Source organism: Equus przewalskii, chromosome 21 (genome assembly GCF_037783145.1).
Source record: "Equus przewalskii isolate Varuska chromosome 21, EquPr2, whole genome shotgun sequence".
NCBI classification, from domain to species: domain Eukaryota; kingdom Metazoa; phylum Chordata; class Mammalia; order Perissodactyla; family Equidae; genus Equus; species Equus przewalskii.
Window position 1 is genome coordinate 3,907,068 of NC_091851.1, and position 20,364 is coordinate 3,927,431.

Genomic DNA, 20,364 nt, shown 5'->3' on the forward strand with positions numbered 1-20,364 from the left:
AAAGGGGATGGTGGGGAGGGAAGAATTCAGCTCACCTTCCTGGGTCAGAGGGTTGGAGGAAACTTAGTTCATCTGCTATTTTCTAGCTAAGACATATATATAAACACCCTGAGAAATGCTGGAGATAGTGTGCCAGCTGTCCTGAGACTCCACTGGGCTTCACCATGGGGTAGGGTGACTGGGGGATTTCCCAGTGAACTGGCTCCCATCAACTGGTCGCCTTTTGAAGAATCGCCCAAGTGTTTTCCAAAGTCGTTGCACCAGTTTACATCCCCACCAGCAGTGTATGAGGGAATTTCTCCCCATCCGCAGCAAGCCTGTATTAACCTGTCTTTTTGATTCTAGCCATCCCAGTGGGTACGAAGATACTGTGGTTTTGACTTGCCTTTCCCTGATGACTAATGATGTCAAGCATTTTTCAAGTGCTTATTGGCCATTTGTATATCTTCTTTGGAATATTGTCTATTCAGATCTCTTGCTCATTTTTAAACTGGGTTGTCTCTTTATTATTGAGTTGTAAGAGATTTTTATATAGTCTGGATATGCCCCCTTTTGATTTACATAAAAAATATGACTTGCAAATATTTTCTCTCATTCTTTTCACTTTCTTGATGATGTCGTTTGCAGCAATAAAGTTTTAACTTTCATAAAGCCAAATTTATCTATTTTTCTCTCTTGTTAGTGCTTTTGGGGTAATATCTAAGAAACCATCGCCTAATGGAAGTCACAAAGATTTACACCTATGTTTTCTTCTAAGAGTTTTATAGTTTACCTCTTACATCTAGGTCCTTGATGTGTTTTGAGTTGATTTTTGTATACAGTGTGAAGTAGGGACCCAACTTTGTTCTTTCACACGAGGCTATCCAGTTGTCCCACCACCATTTGTTGAAAGACCATTCTTTCCTCATTGAATGGTCTTGGCACCCTTGTCAAAAATTAATTGACCGTAAATGTGAGGGTTCATTTCTGGATTATCAATTTTAGACTATAAATAAATCAACATTTCATTGATCTGTATGTCTATGCCAGTACCACACTGTCTTAATTACTGCAGCTTTTTAGTAAGTTTCAAAATTGGGAAGTGTGAGTACCCCAACTTTGTATGTCTTTTTCAAGATTGTGTTGGCTACTCTGGGTCCCTTGAATTTCCATATGAATTTTAGGATCAGCTTGTCAATTTCTACACAGAAACAACTTGAATTTTGATGGGCATTGCATTAATCACTTTGCATTCTGATAACATTTAAAAATGAATATGCTAGTTCATATCGATGTCATGAAATTTCACTGGAATAACAATGTGGTCCCAAGTTTTCATATTAAACAATTAAAAAACTTAAAAGGACATTTTTATTTTGGACATCACATATGAACACAGGGTTTCAGTTTGTTTAACGTCTTTATTCCCAACAGACGTTACAGCTTATTAGTCATAAAAATCATCAAAATCATCCGTGGACGTGTTCTGGTTTCCAGGACGTAAAGCGGCTTCAATTTCTGAGTTGCTGTCATCAGACTCACCCCAGAAGGCTGGAAGAGAGAACCAGACAGTTGTTTAACATCTCTGCATTTTGATTAGCTCAGCTTAATCAGCTGACTGGCTGATTGGAACACTGGCCTGCAAAAGGGACACATGTGATATACCCGAACAGATACACCCGGAATGCATGTGAACGCTGCACAAACTTAGACATTTCACCGTGTGTTCCATGCATTATAATGGAAAACACTTTGCAGAGTACTTTTGTTTTTAAAGATTGACACCTGAGCTAACATCTGTTGCCCATCTTCTTTTTCTTCTTCTTCTCCCCAAAGCCCCCCAGTATGTAGTTGTATATTCTAGTTGTGAGTGCCTCTGGTTGTGCTAGGTGGGATGCCACCTCAGCGTGGCTTGGTGAGCGGTGCTAGGTCCACGCCCAGGACCCGAACCCGCGAAACTCTGGGCCACTGAGGTGGAGCGCACGAACTTAACCAATCAGCCACAAGGTCGGCCCCTACAGAATACTTTCTTTTCCCTTCTCTTGTAGCTAACTCTTCAGGATGGGGGTTTAAAATCAGGATTAACATGGAAGCAGGGTTACCTGGGGTCTTTTATTAGGCTTGATACCACTGGCCTCAGCTGCTCCCCACTTTGCCCTCCCTCTGGTCTTCAGAGAGCAGAGAGAGGCAGGGCAGACAAGGTGGAGGAACAGCAGTGAGGTTTATGCTGAGACAAGGGCTTGGCTACACATGGTTTATTTGGGAGGTGATCCTGGGAACAATATGGGGGAGGCTGGGAGAGTGACACAGGGAAGAGAAGAAGCCAACCGAGGGTGTTAATGAGCAGGGGCTGGCAGTGGACAATGAGGGCTCAGTCCTGCAGGGGGCCCTTTGGGAGACTGAAGAACTCTCCTCAAATTATCCCAAAGAAAAGTAAGGAAGTGGGGTTATTTATCCACCAACTCCCATCTCTCATTGGTTGAGGGTTGTTCTCAACCAGGGCACTGGTCAATTCCCCGGCACTTTGGGCAGCCTGTGAGAGCTGAGCATGTTCCTGGGGCCAAAGAAAGCCCTCCGGTGGAGATACACAGCTACCTGGTGTAGAAGGCCAAGGGCATGTCACTGCACTGGGCTGAGGTGACCTCCAAGGTGCCGGGGCACACTGTCTGCTACATTGACAATTTCCATGACCAGCGATATCTACATGGCATGACCTGTCAGCTCTGTGATGACTTCTTATATACAACCCCATTTAATCCTTCCATCAACCTGGTAAGATAGGTATTAATGTCAGTTTCACTGAGCAAATCAAGGCTGAGAAAGGTTAAGTAAGTGGCCACCATCAGCGTTAGTGGGTGGTCAAGCTAGGAGTTCTACCTAGGTTGTCTGACTCAAACCCATGCTCTCAATTACAACCCACTGGGAATGGGGTTTAAGGAGACAGGAGTAGAGAGAGCCCAAGCTCAGCAGCGCATATGCCACTGTGTTAGTGTGGAAGGAGGGTTAGATTCTCCCTGTGCGCTGGGTGTTGAAGGATGTATAGGAGCTCACTGCGCTGAGGAAAAGGGAAAAGCATGAGCAAAGGCAGAGAGGTACGTTGTGGTATATCTGGAAAAAGCTAGTTGTGACTAGACCCAAAGAAGACAAGACTGGGAAGAACTGGGATGGGAAGTAGGGATGGGGCCAGACCACAAAGGGAGAAAGCTACAGACTCTATCCTGCAGGTAGTGGGGAGGCACTGGCAATTCTTAGCTAGGAACGGAAGGTTAAACGAGACTTGGACGCTGGTGGCCAGTGGAGGGCAGTCAGGAGTCGGGGAGCGGTTGGGCTTGAGGAGACCAGTCAGAGTCTACGGAAGAGCCCTGTCCCGTCGTGAGCAGCAGGCACTGGCGGGGCACAAGCGGTGAGCGGGACAGAGACAAGGTGGAATACACGGTGTGGGTGACCCATGAGATGTGGAGGCCAACAGCTCCTGCGAACTCGCACTCGCAAATTCAAGTGCTGAGCCCACGGCCCCTGTGCCCGCACCCCGTCAGGCAGCCCTTGGCCCGGGGACCCGCAGGCCGCCCTGTGGCCACAGGCCCGCCTCGCAGGCCTGACACGAGGGGCAGAACACAAAGCCACTCACGGCTCTTTTGGTTAAAACACACCAGGAGAATTTAGTCTTCAGTTATTTCTCTTACCTTTAGACTTGAAATTGACAGGTAGTTTCTTTTTAGTCTCACACCTGTAAAATAAAGAAATAATCTAAGTCCCGAATCTCAGTGCGCCTTTTCAGGAGCTTTTGCAATTTTAATGAATTTAAAAGTCCCCTCGAGGAGCATCATCCAAGTTTTTTATTATACTTACGTTCTTTAGGTTCATACTGAATGGTTGATGGAGATATTAAAACAGAAACTGTTGCTTGTGTATGGCTTGACATTTTTATTTATTTTCTCTTGTTTTCGTCAAAGTATTCACTTGCATTTACGTGTACAGATTATTTCACTAAAACAGACTCCGGCCTTTTAGATGGGAAGAACGCCGAGAAAACACCCAGATCCCACCGTGACCATCACTGCTCTGCTCATGGCTGGGACCCTGGTCCCCTGATGCAGGAAACCCTGTGAACTCATGTGCTCCTCTCCTTTCGGTGAAGTCTGGTTAACCCAGGGCTTAAAAATCTGCCTTATGCCATAATTTACAGTTTCTTTTCAGTAAAAGAAACTCCACTAAGGTCTCATTTTCTAGGCTCAATATTCGTCTATGTTCCCTTAAACTTGGTGCCGGTTTCTTTACTTGACAGGACCAACTAGAGGCCTGTGGCCATGAAGAGCGGACAGCCCATGACGACCTGAAAGGGCCTGGTGCTAACTGACGATCAAGGAGGCTGCCAGGAAGGTGGGCACTGAGGATGTGAGCCTGACAGACTCCCTTACACAAAGTGCACACGTGTGAGCGAGTGGGCGCACACACACAGACTAAATGCTCCTGTGGGTCTGTCCACCATTTCCCCCCTCCCATTGATGAGGACATGGGGCTAGATGCTAGGGGGAGAGGCAGAATATAAAAATGCTAGTGCAGTGTAAAGAGAGGCTAATTTGCCAGCTGTGGTTCAATAAGAAGAACTCTGGGAGGGTGAGGCGACAGCACCAGTGGCTGGGAGAACTGACAGCACGGGCTGGGTGATGGGTGGCTGCAGGATCCCTGAGGAAGCAAGGCACCTCCTGGACTCTGCTTTCACAGACTGGGACTGAGGGGCAGGAGGCGGTGGGATGTGGCAGTAAGGAGTCTTTGACACAAGCAAGAGAACAGAGGCAGGTGAGCCCAGGCCAGTCCCCATGGCCTAGGCTCCTTCTCTGAGCTCCAGAAATATGTGCACTGCCCACTTGCTAACTCTACTTGGCTGCCTCCAAAGTGCCTTGCGGTCAACACGCACATCCAGGACCGAATTCATGATCCTCCCAGCATGGGCCCCTCCCCTGCCAAACCATGCCCCTCCTCCTGTCTCAGCCAGTGGCACCCTAACCCTCTAGTCCCTCCCAAGGCCCTCTCCACTCCTCTGCCCTCCCGCACCCAGTCAGCCCGCAGGTCCTGCCTAGTTCACCTCTCAGCACTTCCCCAAGTCCTCTCTCTTTCCCCACGCACTGCCACCACTGGGTCAACAAAACCAGCATCTCTTGCCTGGACCTTTCTAACAGCCCTCTCACTGGTAACACCACATCCATCTTCTCCCTACAACCCATTTTCCACTCAGCAGCAAGAGTAAGCTTTTTGAAACACAAATCTGATCACTCCACTTCCTCGCTTAAAACTCTTCAATGCTTTCCCATTGTATTTGGCAAAAGACCTCAATCCTGAACAGGGCCTGCAAGGTGGATCCCCAAGACTTCGTCGGGCCCTCCTGCTGTAGCCTTCCCATCCCCTATCCCCCTAGCCAACCACCGAGTCCTCCTCAAAGTCGCAGTTTCACACCATTTGTGTGACTGGTATGTGACCTCTCCCCTCTGGACCATGTGCCCAGCGAGGACAGCACCCATTCCTGTTTCGTTTCCCTGCGTATCCCTCTGTCTGCACTTTGTGGGTGCTCAGTGAACATGTGCGGGATGAAGTGATGAACCTCACTGAGCACAGGGCTCTGCTTAAAGGCACTTGATCGATATTTGATGACACACTATTTGATTTGCATATTTCTACTTACTATGTGACTTCAGAATCAGGTTGTTCAAGTTTCTTACCAGAGACATATTTTCTTTACAAGAAACATGTTTCAGAACCAAATGCATGTAGTTCACCACTGAGAAAGGTGGAAGATGCCCTTCAGGTGTCTCCAACTCCATCTCAAATGTAAGGGGCAATTATTTTTCCCCTTGGGGAATCATTCTGCAAATCAATGTGACATTGCAATTCAAGGTTGATTTAATTACACACAATTCTTAGGGTCAACATTTCTTTCTTTGGGTCATACCTAACAAGTAAAACTAAGACAAGACCAATGGAGACAGTGTGAGAACTTTCTTTGGAGTGCTGGATAGAGGCAACTTGTTTAGTTACTATTGGAAATGAGAGAAAAACAAATTCACTTCTGAAAGTACAAGAAACGCAAGAAAGAGTTAAGCTGATAGGCCATGGGATGTGGTGACCTTACTCCCTCAGATGCACTTGGAACCTGACTGCTTAATCTCCCCTGAGGGCGTGAAAGTAACCCCTGTGTGGTTGTGGCATGCAAACAGCCACGGACAATATGTAAATGACGGGTCGTGGCTGCATTACAATCAAACTTCGCTTATAGACACTGACACTGGAATTTCCATAACTTTCAGGTATCATGCAACATTATTCTTCTTTGGATTTTCTGCCCAACCATTTAAAAATGTAAAAACCAATCTTAGCCTGTGGGCTGCACAGAACCAGGCAGCAGCCTGGACTTGGCCCCAGGGCCGCAGTTTGCGAGCCTGCTGTCCAGCACGGCCCACACACGCTGCACCTGCGTGGTCTTTCACAGCAGACTTTTGGAACCCAGGATAGCAGACTGCCTTTTTTTCCCCTAGAAGTTTACAATTAGACTACTTCAAAATAACCCATTTTCAGGTAAGATACCAAAGACAACTGATTAAATTAAAATGTGACCATGTTCTGCTGGTCTCATTATAATTGGAAATGATCTCTACAGAATTTTCTAGTAGGTTTGGTAATGTTTTCCCATAGCTGTAAAGTGAACATGATGAACCACCAAGGAGATGCTCAATTGTTAACATTTCGCCATCTTGGCATATCTTCCCTCTGTCTATCCATGAAGCCACCTTATTTTTTGATGCATTTCGGTAATTGTTTATAAATTGCCCTGCTATTGATAAACTAGATTAGGACAACTCTAATTAAAGTCACTTTTGTTCTCATCTTTGCTAAATTTAAGAAGTTAAGGTCAGCCAGGGTCTTAACAGAACAGGTTTTAGTCTAAGAGCAGCAGCTGGCACAGAGTGAACACCCATGTGTGTCATCACGATGATACAGTGTGCTAACGACAATAGCAGAAATTACCTGTCAGTTGCTCATTTTATATGAGCAAAAGGCTAACATAGCTAGAAACAGTCTACACAGCCCACCTGGTCAACACAACACAGGATTAGATGGCAAGGACTTCCGTAAGCATTAAGTTTTGCTTTGCAGTGTCAGCAAGAAGAGACAAAAATGGGACATGGAAGACCTACAGGTTTCTAAGAAACCCATTATTAAAGTATAGCATTTATGGATTATCAATTCAGTGCCTTCACTCTACAGGTGGTGGAGCCCAGAGAGGTTGAGGGATGTGTCCCAAGACACAGAGCCAGTGGGTGATGGGGCAGAAGTTGAACAAAACGCTCTTCCTGGCCCACTGACACTTACACAATGCACATGTTGCACACACCTGTCTCCACAGGGCCTTGTGAGAAGTGGTCAAACAGCAGTGCGGGGAGAACCTGGGTCAGAACGACTGGTCCCCGTTCCAGGTTTGACTACTGGTGGGAGGTGCTACTTCAGAAGCTGGGACAGTGTCAGCTCTGGGGCCAGACGGACTCTACTCCTAATGCCCACTTCTGCTCACTGCGCGGCCCTGGGGTTCCCTACTTCTCTGAGCACCTGTTTTCTTGTCTGTGAAATGGGGTAGTAATGCCTTCCTTAAGTGTCTGTAAAGCTCAGGGACAATCCTGCGTGAGAGCCCGTGGCCAGCAGGCTGCAGGAAGAGCTGCTCAACCGTCACGGCCTTGGGATGGACAGAGGTACGTGCTTGGTTTTGTGATCTGCAGTCGTGGGTTCTCAGCAGAGGTAATGAGTCCTCAGGCGCAGAGCGACAAAGAAAGGTAAGGTTTGGGGACAGACTGAGAAGAAACAGGCCTGAGCCACAGGAAGTTTTCCCCTGGAGGAGCCTGGTGGTGGGAGCACTGGGGATGGGGCAGAGACAGGAAACTGCCTCCAGGCCTTCTACAGGCGGGCGGGCGGAGCATCTAAGCTGCAATGGCTTGTTCACACCTTCATTCACTCATTCATGTACTTACTCAGTGAATACTCGACAGGAGACATGATGCATCAGGCTCTGTGCTGGGGCTGCAGCAACAGACAGACTCCATCTCTGCCCTGGGGCTCTCACGCTCCAGTGTGGGAGACAGACACCAAAAGAACAACTGTGGCATAAGCCAAAAAGGGCAACTGTGGAGTGGGCTGAGAATTGACGGCAGCTGATTGGGAGGTAACAATTGAGGGCCCCAAGAGCCCACCAGTCGTCGACAAGTTCAGGGCCAGGAGCCAGATGCCCTTTCAGCAGCAGACAGGATGGCTGTCAGGTAAGCACCCCAACAAGGCACTCTGCAAGTGCACTCCCCCGGGTCCTGCTCCCTGAAAACTGACAATGCAGAGTGCATGAGCAGAGAGGATGGAATCAAAGTGGACCACGAGAGTCTCCCTTTGAAAACCTGTGTGCGCACGTGTCCCTCCCTCCCCTGAACACTCGTGCAGATAACTTTATGGACTGCGTGAGTACCTGCAGGTCAGGTGCATGATGCCGTATAGAGGTGAGGGCAGGTGTGCAAGTGACTTTTATAAAGAAAAACGCTTGCATGAATGGTGGAGCCACATACAGATGCGCATTCACTCCAAGTCCAACGGTTACTGAGCATTGTGACTGAGAAAAGCCCCCAATACCAGTGAGGAGCTCACAGCGGGGGGAGTGTACCTGTATATGGCTTCTACCCCTGTGCTACAATGATGGCAGAAACAGCCACAGGGCCGCAGGAAGGGGATCTTGTGTGGCCAGATCTTCTGCTGGAAACTTTTAGAAGGTTAAGAGTTAAGCCTTGAAAATCTAGTAGGCATCAGCCAGATGACAGAGAGGGGCAGAGGCATTCCAGCAAAAGAGCAGAAATGAAAGCCAGGGCCCATGACGTGGCACACTGTAAGGGCATGACCTGTGGCTGTCGAGCGGGCAGGGGAGGTGAGGGAGCAGGCGGGGAGGTGCTGCTGTGCAGGCCACGCCGAGCTGGAGGGCGCACGGGCAACAGGGGCCTTTGAGAGACTCACAGTGGCGAGTGTGAAACAACTGAGCTGGGGCGTCAGACATTCATCTTAGCCCTGCAGGGAGAAGCAATTTGGAGAACAGCCGATCTGTGGCATGTCCTAATGTTAGTAACACATTAACTTTCAGCCTCAAGGTCAGTATCATTTTTTTTTAAGAAAAAAATATTCACAGCCCATACACAAACTACCCAAGTTCTTGTGACTCTGAGGCCATGTCAGTCGAATTTGGCACTGAGATTCTGAGCATCCTGCCAAGTGCAGTCTATGGTGTAGTGGACAATGGGGAAGGGCTCCCAGCGGGAAGTGTCCTTCCAGTTCTAGGGTCTTATTATAAGCCTGAAAAATAGCTAACTTTTGAGAAGATGTGGTCTCCAGACTTTGAATTCCATATTTTTTTAATGATTTGAATGTCTCAGACAACATATTTGGCTAGAATTTTTCCTCAAAACAGACACATATTTCTGAAAAATAGAAGGTAGAATATAATTCAGAAAGAAAAAAACCCCCCAGAGATGCCCACAAATCTCTGTAAATACTAATTTTACGTTTTAGAGGCAAACCAAAGTCTGAGACGGTTTTAATTTGACAAAGTCTGAGCGCCCCCTGATGGTTAAACGAGGGCCCTGCAGCAGATGCCATTTTTTTAGCTGCCTGGGGTCAACTTGTTAACTCCCTCCTTTCAGCTAATCATGCAAGTAATTGTTCTTTCATGCTCTGCAGAAAAAATAAAGTATGCGGGCTTATGATGAGAAACGTGGAATATTTAGGAAGTTGTTAATTCAGTAGAATTTAAGGAGAATGAAGATGTGCTAAGCCAGAGACTGAGACGGGTGTTTTTACATGAGAACCTACAGGACTTCCAGGAAACCCTCATTTTTATTTCACTGGACTATTGGTTCCTTATGATCTTCTTATTATCCTAGGGGAAAATGGCACAGTGACCAGGCCAGAAGAAAGAGACCACAGCCCCCAGCAGAGCATCAGCTGCAGCCTGGCGCCCTCCGCTGGCCACTCCTGCGGCTGCAGGGCTAGCATAGAATGCCACCCAGGGCGGCCCTGCCAGGGTGCGTGGCTGGGTGACTTCTGCCACCTTTCCCCCAGGCAACTATGTTGCAAGCACACATCCTTTTCTTTTGGTAAAACGTTATCTCGATCCAACCAGTAAACTGAAGTTACACGGCAGGCTGTTAAAATATACTCTCTGTTGAATAAACGGATCCAGGAGAGTGAAAACTGCTTCCTGGGGAAGGTAAAGCGAGATAATGTTTGCAGAGGAGAGGAAGCTCTGGCATGCACCCCTGAACAAAAGGGAACAAGTGGTCTTTACTCAGAGAACGGCTTCCTATTAGGATTCACTCCTTCGTACATTATGCCTTTCATCCCCACTCAACCACAAAATGATTTTGCTGAAGCAAATACAATGGTAGAAAAAGATTTACACTGAAAGAATCTTTAATAATAAACTGTTGCCGATCTGCCTACTTGCCCGTGATTTATAATACAATAAACATCGGATTCTATTACGGCTCATGCACTGAAGCTGCTGCTCTGAAAAACGGAATATGAAAGCGCCCAGACCCCACCACCATCACAATGAAATGAGCATGTATAAATGTGCTAAGAGTATCTCTTTGCATCTTTTATAGCTTGTGTGTATTAATCTGTAACGCTTATTAAGAAAGTCATTGCTATGCAAAGCAGCACCCAATCTCTTTCTCTGGCTTTTCAACAGAGTGCACTGTTTAGCCAATAGGACGGACCCTCCGGCCCTCATTCTGCATTCATCACAGGCAACATTTGCACAATGTATCTCTCAAAGGCGGCTGAAAAGAAGGCCTTAATACTCATGTAAACAACTGCAAACCAATTACTTAATGAATCAGGCCCACACATAATGAGGTGCAGACAAAGAGCTATAAATGCATTTTTGCGCCCAAGCCGCTGCTTTAAAGTAAAATCCCTCAGCTGTAGTTTGGGCTTAACTAGCACATCATAATTATTGTCTCTAGGACATCAGAGGAAGCCATTTTTTTTTTAGGTCCAACAAGGTCTCTTTTTTTTTTTTTTTGAGGTTGCTCATCAGCTCACTGACAAAATAGAGCAAAGAAGAATTTTTAAAAGTGCTACAGCAGCACTGTACTGTTATGTTTATTCTCAAGTACTGGGTTTCGAGACCACTTGTAAAGGCAATAAAGCACAAGGAGTGACTGCACTAAGTGGGATCCTTAAATGTAAGCCTCTAAGAAATTTCAGTGAATCCAGGCACAAACAGCAAAAGCGGGGCTCTCCAAAGCCCGGGGGGGCGCATTAAGACCACCAAACCCAGCGCAAGACCCAGACGGCGACACCCCGCGCGCCAAGCCCTCGCACGCCGTCCAGGCCTTCCCTCACTGCATCTGATCAAGTATCTATACAACCAAGGGTTCCTAGAAGACCTGTCTTTTTTTTCTTAAAGGGGGTGGTAAGATTACTTGTAGTTTATTTAGGAAATTAATTTCATGCAGAAACAGTAATAACAAAAGGCCCCTGCCTCAAATTGAAAGGGCAAAAAAGTTCGATTTTAGTTGTAGATGCAAGGCATGAAACAATCTGGCTGAGAAAATATTCTCCAGGATCAGCTGCCTTCTGAATGTATTTAAAAATTGCCCAAAGAATATAAATAAATAAAAGTTTAAGAAGAATTGGGTCTTTTAATGCCTCTAAAATATAATGGAAACACTTCTAACAATCTTTAAAAACTAAAGCGGTGTATTATTAAGCCAAATGGTAACATTAAGCCCTGAAAACTTTATTGTAGAATTTATTGTCTTTTAAAATTTCTTTCAAAAGACCTAGAATTTGAATTTATAGCATAATCATAAAAATATAATACTGTGACACTTTTCCTGTCATAATTCATTATTTCTCACTTCCTTCAAAAAACATAAAAATCCAGGTATTAAAATAATAATTTCTGATAATTAAATGTCCCTAAAATTGAACTTATCAGGTTTCTAAAAGCAAGAATTTAATTTCAGAAAATCAATCTTATTTTAATGTATTCTAGGTCCTAAAAATATTGTAATATTTTTCAAAATATAAATGAAAATAGGATTTTTTTTCACTTAAAAAATACTACGTTCCTGGATCAAATCATTTTATCTTATGTGACATTAGAAATGTAGAGTTCCTGTTTTAAAATCTCTTCGGGGCAAGCAGTTAATTCACATGTGACGCAGTCATCTAAAGGACAGCTTTTTCCTGAGAAACGCTATTACAAAAGGAGACTTGTGCTGTTTGACAAGAGATTTAGCCAAAGCAAAAAGGGAGGCGTTTCAGCAGGCGATCGCTTCTATTCCCATCTATAAATTCTTCCCAGGTGACTCAGTGCCACTGCCTGATCAGAATCTTATGTTGATGACAAATCTCGCATACAACTCACTTATCGTTGCTTGAAAAACTTACAAGAAGTGCTACTGTTTAACAAATGTGAAAAAAATAAATTTTGTCCTTTAGGAAAATAAGGAAGAAAGTATCAGAAAAGGAAAGAATAATCTAGCCCATCACTTGGTAAGAAAGAGGAATACAAAAACAAATATCCAGCAATTGCTAGTATATATATTGGCCATCTCAGAAAGAAGAAACAGGCCACTTTATTTCTTTTAAGGCCTCATGTTTTCTCTCTGCCCTTTTCCAACACCCTCCATTGTGTGGTCTCTAAGCAGCCCTACTGCGAGCAGCTGTAGACGCTAATTTGTGGTTCACTGAGGTGTCAATTGAGTCTTAAACCAAGGAAACAACAGCTGCAAAACAATACTTGGCTCTGGTGCAAATATTTTCAAAGGTAGACTAAAGTTTCAACTGTTATTTTAGATAAACAAAATCCCAAACCATAACCTTCCATCAAGTCACAAAACAAAGTAATATGCAGTGGAGTTTAATTCATCACACAGTGACATTTCTCATCTTGTCGCCGCTATTCAGAAAGGCTTTCACGACTTTACCTTGACAAACGACTTCCTTCGCTAGATGAATAACTAGCTTCCGAGGCGATTTTGTTAGTTGTCTTTGTCTTGAATGTACTGCTGCCAATATTCAGACCTGTGAGAAGCACAAACGTGGAGAGCGTCAGCCACCACGCAGCATCAAATGAAAAAGCGGCCTCACAATAACTCCAGTGAAGCAGACAGAGGAAGATGCTGCTCGAGCCGCGGAAGGCAAGGCAGTTTCTGAGGCAAGGAACATGTTGATAGAATTCTGAAAGGAAGTGGAGGGTTTTCCTGTGATACCTAAACAGCAGCCACAAAAAGTAAAAAATAAAATCATTCGAAGAGCTCTATTCTAAACGGCCAAGAGACACAGCGAGCACATGGGTCTCTCCTACAGCACCACGTGCTGGAGAACTCACAGTGTTCTAACACACGGGCAGCAAGGGGTCACCAGGACAGTGGGTGCTGGAACCAGGTCTCAGAAATGACTGGCACCCCTGGACGACAGTTAACCACCCCACCCACCCTTAAGCTCTCTGCCAAATCCTCTTTTTCCATCTTCCAGGAGAGAATGAAGCTCCACGGAAAGCCATCACGGCCACTCTTTAACCAGCCTGGAAAAGGCTGATGGGGAAAATGCACAATCCACCTCTTCTCTGGAGCCAGGAGAACCGGACTGCCCCCACGATGCTCTCAGCTTGCAGGGTAACCCCTGACCTCTGCCCCCTGGGGGACTTCAGCCTTGGATGTTTCTGCTGCCAAGTCTCATTCTTAACTGGCAGTCACCTGAGATCACGCATGGAGAGTGCATGGGCATGTCTGCAAAAGGCATTTGCTGAGTTTCCATCCTGTAACCTGCCTGCCTTCCTGTAATCTCTGCAGCAAAGCTATTGTCTTAACCCTGTGTCCATGCTCAGCCCGAAGAGGGTCTCCACGTGCTTAACAGGACAAGGCCTTTGCAGATGTGGAAATGAAGGTGCAAGGTGGCAGTGGCTTTCCTTTGTGACAGGTCCAGAGACAGAGACATCTGACGCAGAAAGTAATGGAAACATGCACTGCTTCATCAATAGTGAGATTTGGGGTGGCTCCTATGTTCAGAGTTCACCCACCACTACCTGTAACGGCACTAGCACAGGGTGCATGGCTTCCCTTTCCCTCGGCCCTCCCAGCCCGCCTCCTGCTTCTCCTCGGAGCTCAGAGAAGTCTCCAGGATCAGAGTGCGAGGGAGAGTGCAAAGTATCATGTGATCACAAGTAAACTAAATACCAGAGGCTGTATCTGACACCGGGGAAGGACTTCTATGATCCCAATGCAGGAAAACGTGGAGTCTTGCAAAGCACATAGTGTAAGTTAGAGTGTGGAGCGAGCGAACAGAATCTAGGGGTGCTTGATTATACAACCTATAAAGTATCACTTACGAATAAATTAATAAATACATTAATAATTAGTATACTAATAGTACCAGCATTTTTGAAACACATCCAAGGGACTACAACTTATGTCAAATTTACTCATTTTTTGAACCTGTCCAATTAACTATCCAAAACATATTTACCACACACAGATTTACGGAGTCACCTTGCAAACACGTGTGTCGTGTGTGCTAACTGGCTGTAATGCTCTGAGGGAGGTGCTGCTCTCTTGGTCCCTCCTTTGCAAAATGAAGGGGTTGGATAAATACTTTCTAAGATCTCTCCGGATTCTAATTTTGTGACTCAAATGTGAAGAAGGTGATGAAAAGCAAACGGTTAAGGGCTCACAAGAGCTGCATCTTTCCAAACAATGAAGCCCTCCATTGGGGCAGAGGCCCCGTCTTACACCTCAACAAACCACCAGGTCTCATGTTGACGAAGTTCAGATAACACCCTCCGCCCCTGCAGCCAGCCCTCCCTGAGGGCCGCTCTCTAACAGGCACTGTGCTGGGCATTTCACCTACAGTGGCTCACTGAATCCTCAAAATAACCAAAATAACAGGATTTTGCAGCAACAGATTCTAACACTAATATTATCTAGGAAATAGGTCTCTAAAGACAGACAGCTAAGTCTGATGCACCGTATGTCCCTCGAAAAAAACATCTGTCTGATGTAGACACCTTTGAGACAATTGGGAAATCTGGATATGGACTGGGAATTATGTGACATTAAGAAATCGCTGTTCATTCTGATAGGTGAAATTATGGCATGGTGGTTTACGAAAAAATAAAGTCATTCAAGTGTACTTCCTCTGTATTAATCCATTTACTTTCACAAAGAAAGTTGAAATGACATACTAAAAAAGAGGTGTAATAAAATAAGAACCACTGAAAATAATAAAAATGCAACAAAGTATAAGAAAATTACAATTAAAACAAAAATCCTAGATTGAAGAAACTACAATTAAGCTTAAAATTTAGCTTTACTGGGATTTACAGTCTTTTCATTTAAAAAACCCAAAGTTTCCCAATATCCTGGTAAGGGAAAACAGCCCGGGATGATGCTCCCCATTGGTGATTAAGAAACTGGAAGATGTGGGAAAAGAAGGCATTTGGGGTGTCTCCTGCGGTACTTAGCGACAAGTTACTACCATGACATGCCAGGTAGAATCCAAAGCCCGTAAGGACATCGCCACGCCAGGGCTGGCACATATCCAGGAGGGGAGACTCTTCCCAACTCTTGGTTGTTAAGGATGGAAAAAGAACTGGCTTATTCTAACCCAGTGACAGTGTGTTACAAAGCACCAGGCACCTTCAAAGAATGACCACGCTTTCCTGAACACAGCACTAGCCACTGCCTTGGGTCTCCTAGACACTGGCTGTGAGTGCTAAATCAGCTTGCTTACCTGACAGTCGGGATGCAGAAGCATCCGCCTTTTGGAACCTGTCTTCAGTTTGCTTCGTATTGTCCTGAAGGGTAGACTGCTTCAGTAACTGGTACGCTTTTGTTTCTATAGATTAAAAAAACGGCACAGGTAACTGGATATCCACATGCAAAAGAATGAAGCTGGACCCTTACCTTATACCATACACAAAATCCAATCACAAAGCGTTAAAGACTCAAACATAAGACCTAAAACTATTAAGTTCCCAGAAGAAAACAGAGGAGAAAAGCTTGAGGACACTGGATTTGGCAACAATTTCTTGGATATGACCCCAAAAGCACAGTCAACAAAATAAAAACCAGACAAATAGGACCATCAGAAACTTAAAAACTTTTGCATGTCAAAGGAAACAATCTTAACAGACTAAAAAGGCAACTTACACCATGGGAGAAAATAATTGAAATCATATATTTGAAGAGGGGTTAATATCCAGAATATACAGGAAACTTCTACAACTTGATGACAACAACAACAAACAAATAATCCGATTAAAAAATGGGCAAGGACTTGAATAGACATTTCTCCATATACAAACGGCCAATAAGAACATGAAAAGATGCTCAAAATCACTAATCACTAGGGAAATGTGAATCAAAACCACAATGAGATATCACCTCGCACCCATCAAGATGGCCATTATCAAAAGAACAGGAAATCAGCATTGTGGAGGACGTGGAGAAATTGGAACTCTTGTGCACTGTTGGTGGGAGTGTAAAATGATGCAGCTATACGGAAATCAGTATGGAGCTTCCTCAACAAATTAAAAATAGAACTACCATATGATCCCACACTCCACTCTGGGTATATATCCAAAAGAACTAAAAACAGGATCTCAAAGAGTTATTGGCACACCGTTGTTCATCACTGCATTATTCACAATAGCCAAGAGGTGGAAGCAACCCAAATGTCCATCAATAGTTGAATGGATAAACAAAATGTGACATATACATGCAATGGAATATCATGCAGCCTTAAAAAAAGAAGGAAATTCGTCACATACTACAGCATGGATGAACCCTGAGGACACTACGCTACGAGAAATAAGCCAGTCACAAGAAGCCAAATACTGTATGATTCCACTCAAATGAAGTACTGAAAGTAGGCAAAATCATAGGATCAGAAAGTGGAAAGGTGGGTAGTCAGGGCTGGGGAGAAGGTGAGGGAGTTTCAGTGTTTAGTGGGTACAGAGTTTCAGCATTGCAAGATGACAAAGCTCTGGAGCTCTGCTGCACAACAACATGAATGTCCTTAACACTACTGAACCGTACGCTTACAACGGTTAAGACGGTAACTTTAAAGTTACGTATTTTTTACCACAATTAAAAAAAAAAAAGTAGAGTAACCAGATATCCCAATTTGTCCATGACAATGCAGGTTTAAGCCTCTTGTCTGAGCATGATAATTAACAAGATAGTCTTTTGTTATCAAAAGTTTCCTAATTTAGACAATAAATTATATGGTCACGCTGCTTAAGAGACATATGAACAAAAGGCAATGCAACGGCACAGTTGGGTTACTCATCAAAGAAAACCAACTGACAGGCCAGCTCTGGTGGCCTAGTGGTTAAGTTTGGTGCACTCCGCTTCGGCCGGGCATACCTAATTCGTCTCTCAGTGGCCATCCTCTGGCAGCAGCTCACATACAAAAAGAGGAAGATTGGCAACAGATGTTAGCTCAGGGCGAATCTTACTCAGCAAGAAAAACAAACCAAAAAACCAACTGAATAAACATTTGAACACTGACTGAATATTTGATGGTATTGCTAAATTATTATTAATTGTTTTAGGTGTGAAAAAAATACACAGAAATACTGAATTTTCTACTACCTAGAGACAAGTTTTTTAAATTCTTCCTATGATGTTAACACTTTTCAAATGCATGTAAATTACTTTTTTGAATTGTCTCTTTTTATTTGTTTTGTTTTGATTTTGTTTTTGCTGAGGAAGATTAGCCCTGAGCTAACATCTGTTGCCAATCTTCCTCTATTTTGTATATGATCCATAGGCATAGTATGGCCACTGAGAGACAAGTGGTGTAGGTGCGCACCTGGGAACTGAACCAGGGCTGCCAAAGCAGAGCACGCCAAACTTAACCACTAGGCCATGGGTCTGGCCCTGTCCCTTTTTAGATACTCTGAAAACAAACAAACAAAAAACAATTTAGTTGAACCCAGATTTCAAGACTTGAAGTCAAGTTGTATGAGCTTATTTGAAGTGGCCAAATTCCAGTCATTATTTTGAGAGGATCTGTGGATAGGTTCAACTCCTAGTAAAATGGTTTCTCTGCATTCCAGGCCATGCAGCAGCTACTACAGGACCGAATCAGAAGAGACAGCACTGACTTCTTTGGTTGGTCAGCTGGTCACTCTGGAGCACTCCCTGCCCGAGCGCTCAGGCTCTCACATTTGAGCGTGGGGTCTCTGGGCTGAGTGAGGGGAAGGACGGTCCGGAAGGGGAGTAGTAGCAGGATGAGCTCAGAGACCCACTGCTGAGAAAATCTAAACAAGGCTTATTGTGGGGACAGAGAAGAGCTTTTGCAGGGAGCAAAGCCAGGTGCCCCAGAGGGGGCAGCCTGGGCCTCGCACGGATCCACAGGACGCCCTTACCCTGCAGGGCTTCTAATAATGTCTGCTGTAAGTGAAAGTGGGGAAGACTGTTGGGAAAAACAATAAAGATCACAGAAAGAACCTGAGAGATACAACCTTCCCCATTACCTCAAGTCTCAAGGATACCTGGATGAAACAGAGCATGGAGAAATAGAGTTTTAGCATAGATATAACAAAATAGCATCCGTGTCCACATCTTCAACGTGGCCACAAATAAGAGGGCTCCTGCTGTCAGCACCAGAGGCTGGCAATCGGCTGCACTCCTGCTTTTGCTGGCTCAGTTTAAGAACTTAACCACAAGCCCCTTATTACTGGATTAAAACTACCATCATGCTGAAGAATAAAAATGTAACTTATCTTGCCCTACTGAGAACCAATTAAGATAAAAATAAGTATTTAAAATGAGCATGATATTTTGAAATATTAAATGCTATATAGTTAAAATTTGTATAAATCAGGGGCTCTTTATTTATTTTTTTTCCTTCTTCTCCCCAAAGGCCCCCAGTACAGTTGTATATTCTAGTTGTAGGTCTTTCTAGTTGTGGTATGTGGGACGCCACCTCAGCATGGCCTGATGAGCCGTGCTAGGTCCGTGAGCAGGATCCAAACTGGTGAAACCCTGGGCCGCTGAAGTGGAGTGCACAAACTTAACCACTCGGCCACGGGGCTGGCCCTAGATCAGGAACTATTAACTCTGAAAATAAATCCTAAGGCAACACTTTTTCTTTTTTTTTTTTTTTAAGGATTGGCCCTGATCTGTTGCCAATCTTCCTCTTCTTTTTTTTTCTTTCTCCCCAAAGCCCCCCAGTGCATAGTTGTATATTCTAGCTGTAGGTCCTTCTAGTTCTGCTATGTGGGATGCCACCTCAGCATGGCCTGATGAGTGGTGCCATGTCCGCACCCAGGATCCCAGTCAGTGAAACCCTGGGCTGCTGAAGCTGAGTGCATGAACCCAACCACTTGGCCACAGGGCTGGCCCCAGGGCAACACTTTTTAACATTGCTGGATTGTGATGTTAGTTTGGTGCAGTGGAACTAGTATTTTGACAAATTTAATAAAGAAAACATGAGACATAATGCATGCAGAAGGGGAAAGTACTGTTTTGCATAACTTCCGTGTGTGTGTTGGGTACTGGCCTGGAACAGAAAGTGTTTCTTGCTACAGACTAGTCCCACTGTCCTAGGATGGGATCATAATACTCTCCAATTAATCCTACCGTCCATATTACTTCAGATTTGTGGTAAGGTACTTTTGGGAGAGGAGAAATATTAATAAAATCAAATACAGAGGGTCTGAATTCTAAAAAGGTAAGGAATCACTGTAAAAGAGGTGAAAATGTTGTGTTTTGTTTTTATTTTATAAAAGATTTTCAGCTTTTAGGATGTAAGTCCAGATCATAATAACTACATGGTATTTCTGCATTCAATTAAACTTACTTGCTCAAGGAAAAGAGAGTAAAGATGAAAATTAAAAACAAAACAGAAAAAAGAAGAAAAGAAAAAAGAGTAGTTTCTTGGTAAACAGAGGCTGCTAGCGGCTGGCAGCTGGGGCTGGGGCTTCCTCTCGTCTACTGCCGTCAGGTAAACCATCCGACTCCACTGAGCCGGCTCTCCTGCTTCTCAGAAACCAGGGGAACAGGGGCCTTTTACATTCAGGAGAGGATTTTTGTGAAAAATATCCAGCTAGTAGTTGTACGTTAATTTAACATTTGGGGGGGATTAAATATCGTCTAAGTACAGGACAATATGGATACTATTACTGGTCTGAGTGTAGCAGGGGAGAAATGTGAAGCGAATTCACTCTTAGCAGCAAGGGACCATTTACTACTCTGGAAAAGACAGGCCATTTCTATGCTCCACACACTTTCCATTCTGGTTTCTTTCCCTTCCTTCCTCTGCTTCTCTTTTTTAATTGAGGTATAGTCG

The 20,364-nt window shown here is 44.5% G+C and overlaps 1 protein-coding gene across 2 annotated transcripts in view; it reads right to left on the reverse strand.

Annotated features, from left to right (window-relative positions):
- Positions 1-1,380: 1,380 nt before the first annotated feature.
- Positions 1,381-20,364, reverse strand: part of KIZ (kizuna centrosomal protein) — a 118,249-nt gene continuing 99,265 nt past the window's right edge. For both annotated transcript variants that reach the window (XM_070588594.1, XM_070588595.1), the window contains 4 exons: positions 15,796-15,900; positions 12,993-13,089; positions 3,663-3,706; positions 1,381-1,530 (listed from right to left, as the gene is read on the reverse strand). In XM_070588594.1, the coding sequence (XP_070444695.1) occupies positions 1,427-1,530; positions 3,663-3,706; positions 12,993-13,089; positions 15,796-15,900 (350 nt within the window). In that variant the 3' untranslated portion in view covers positions 1,381-1,426. The remainder of the gene's footprint in view (positions 1,531-3,662; positions 3,707-12,992; positions 13,090-15,795; positions 15,901-20,364) is intronic.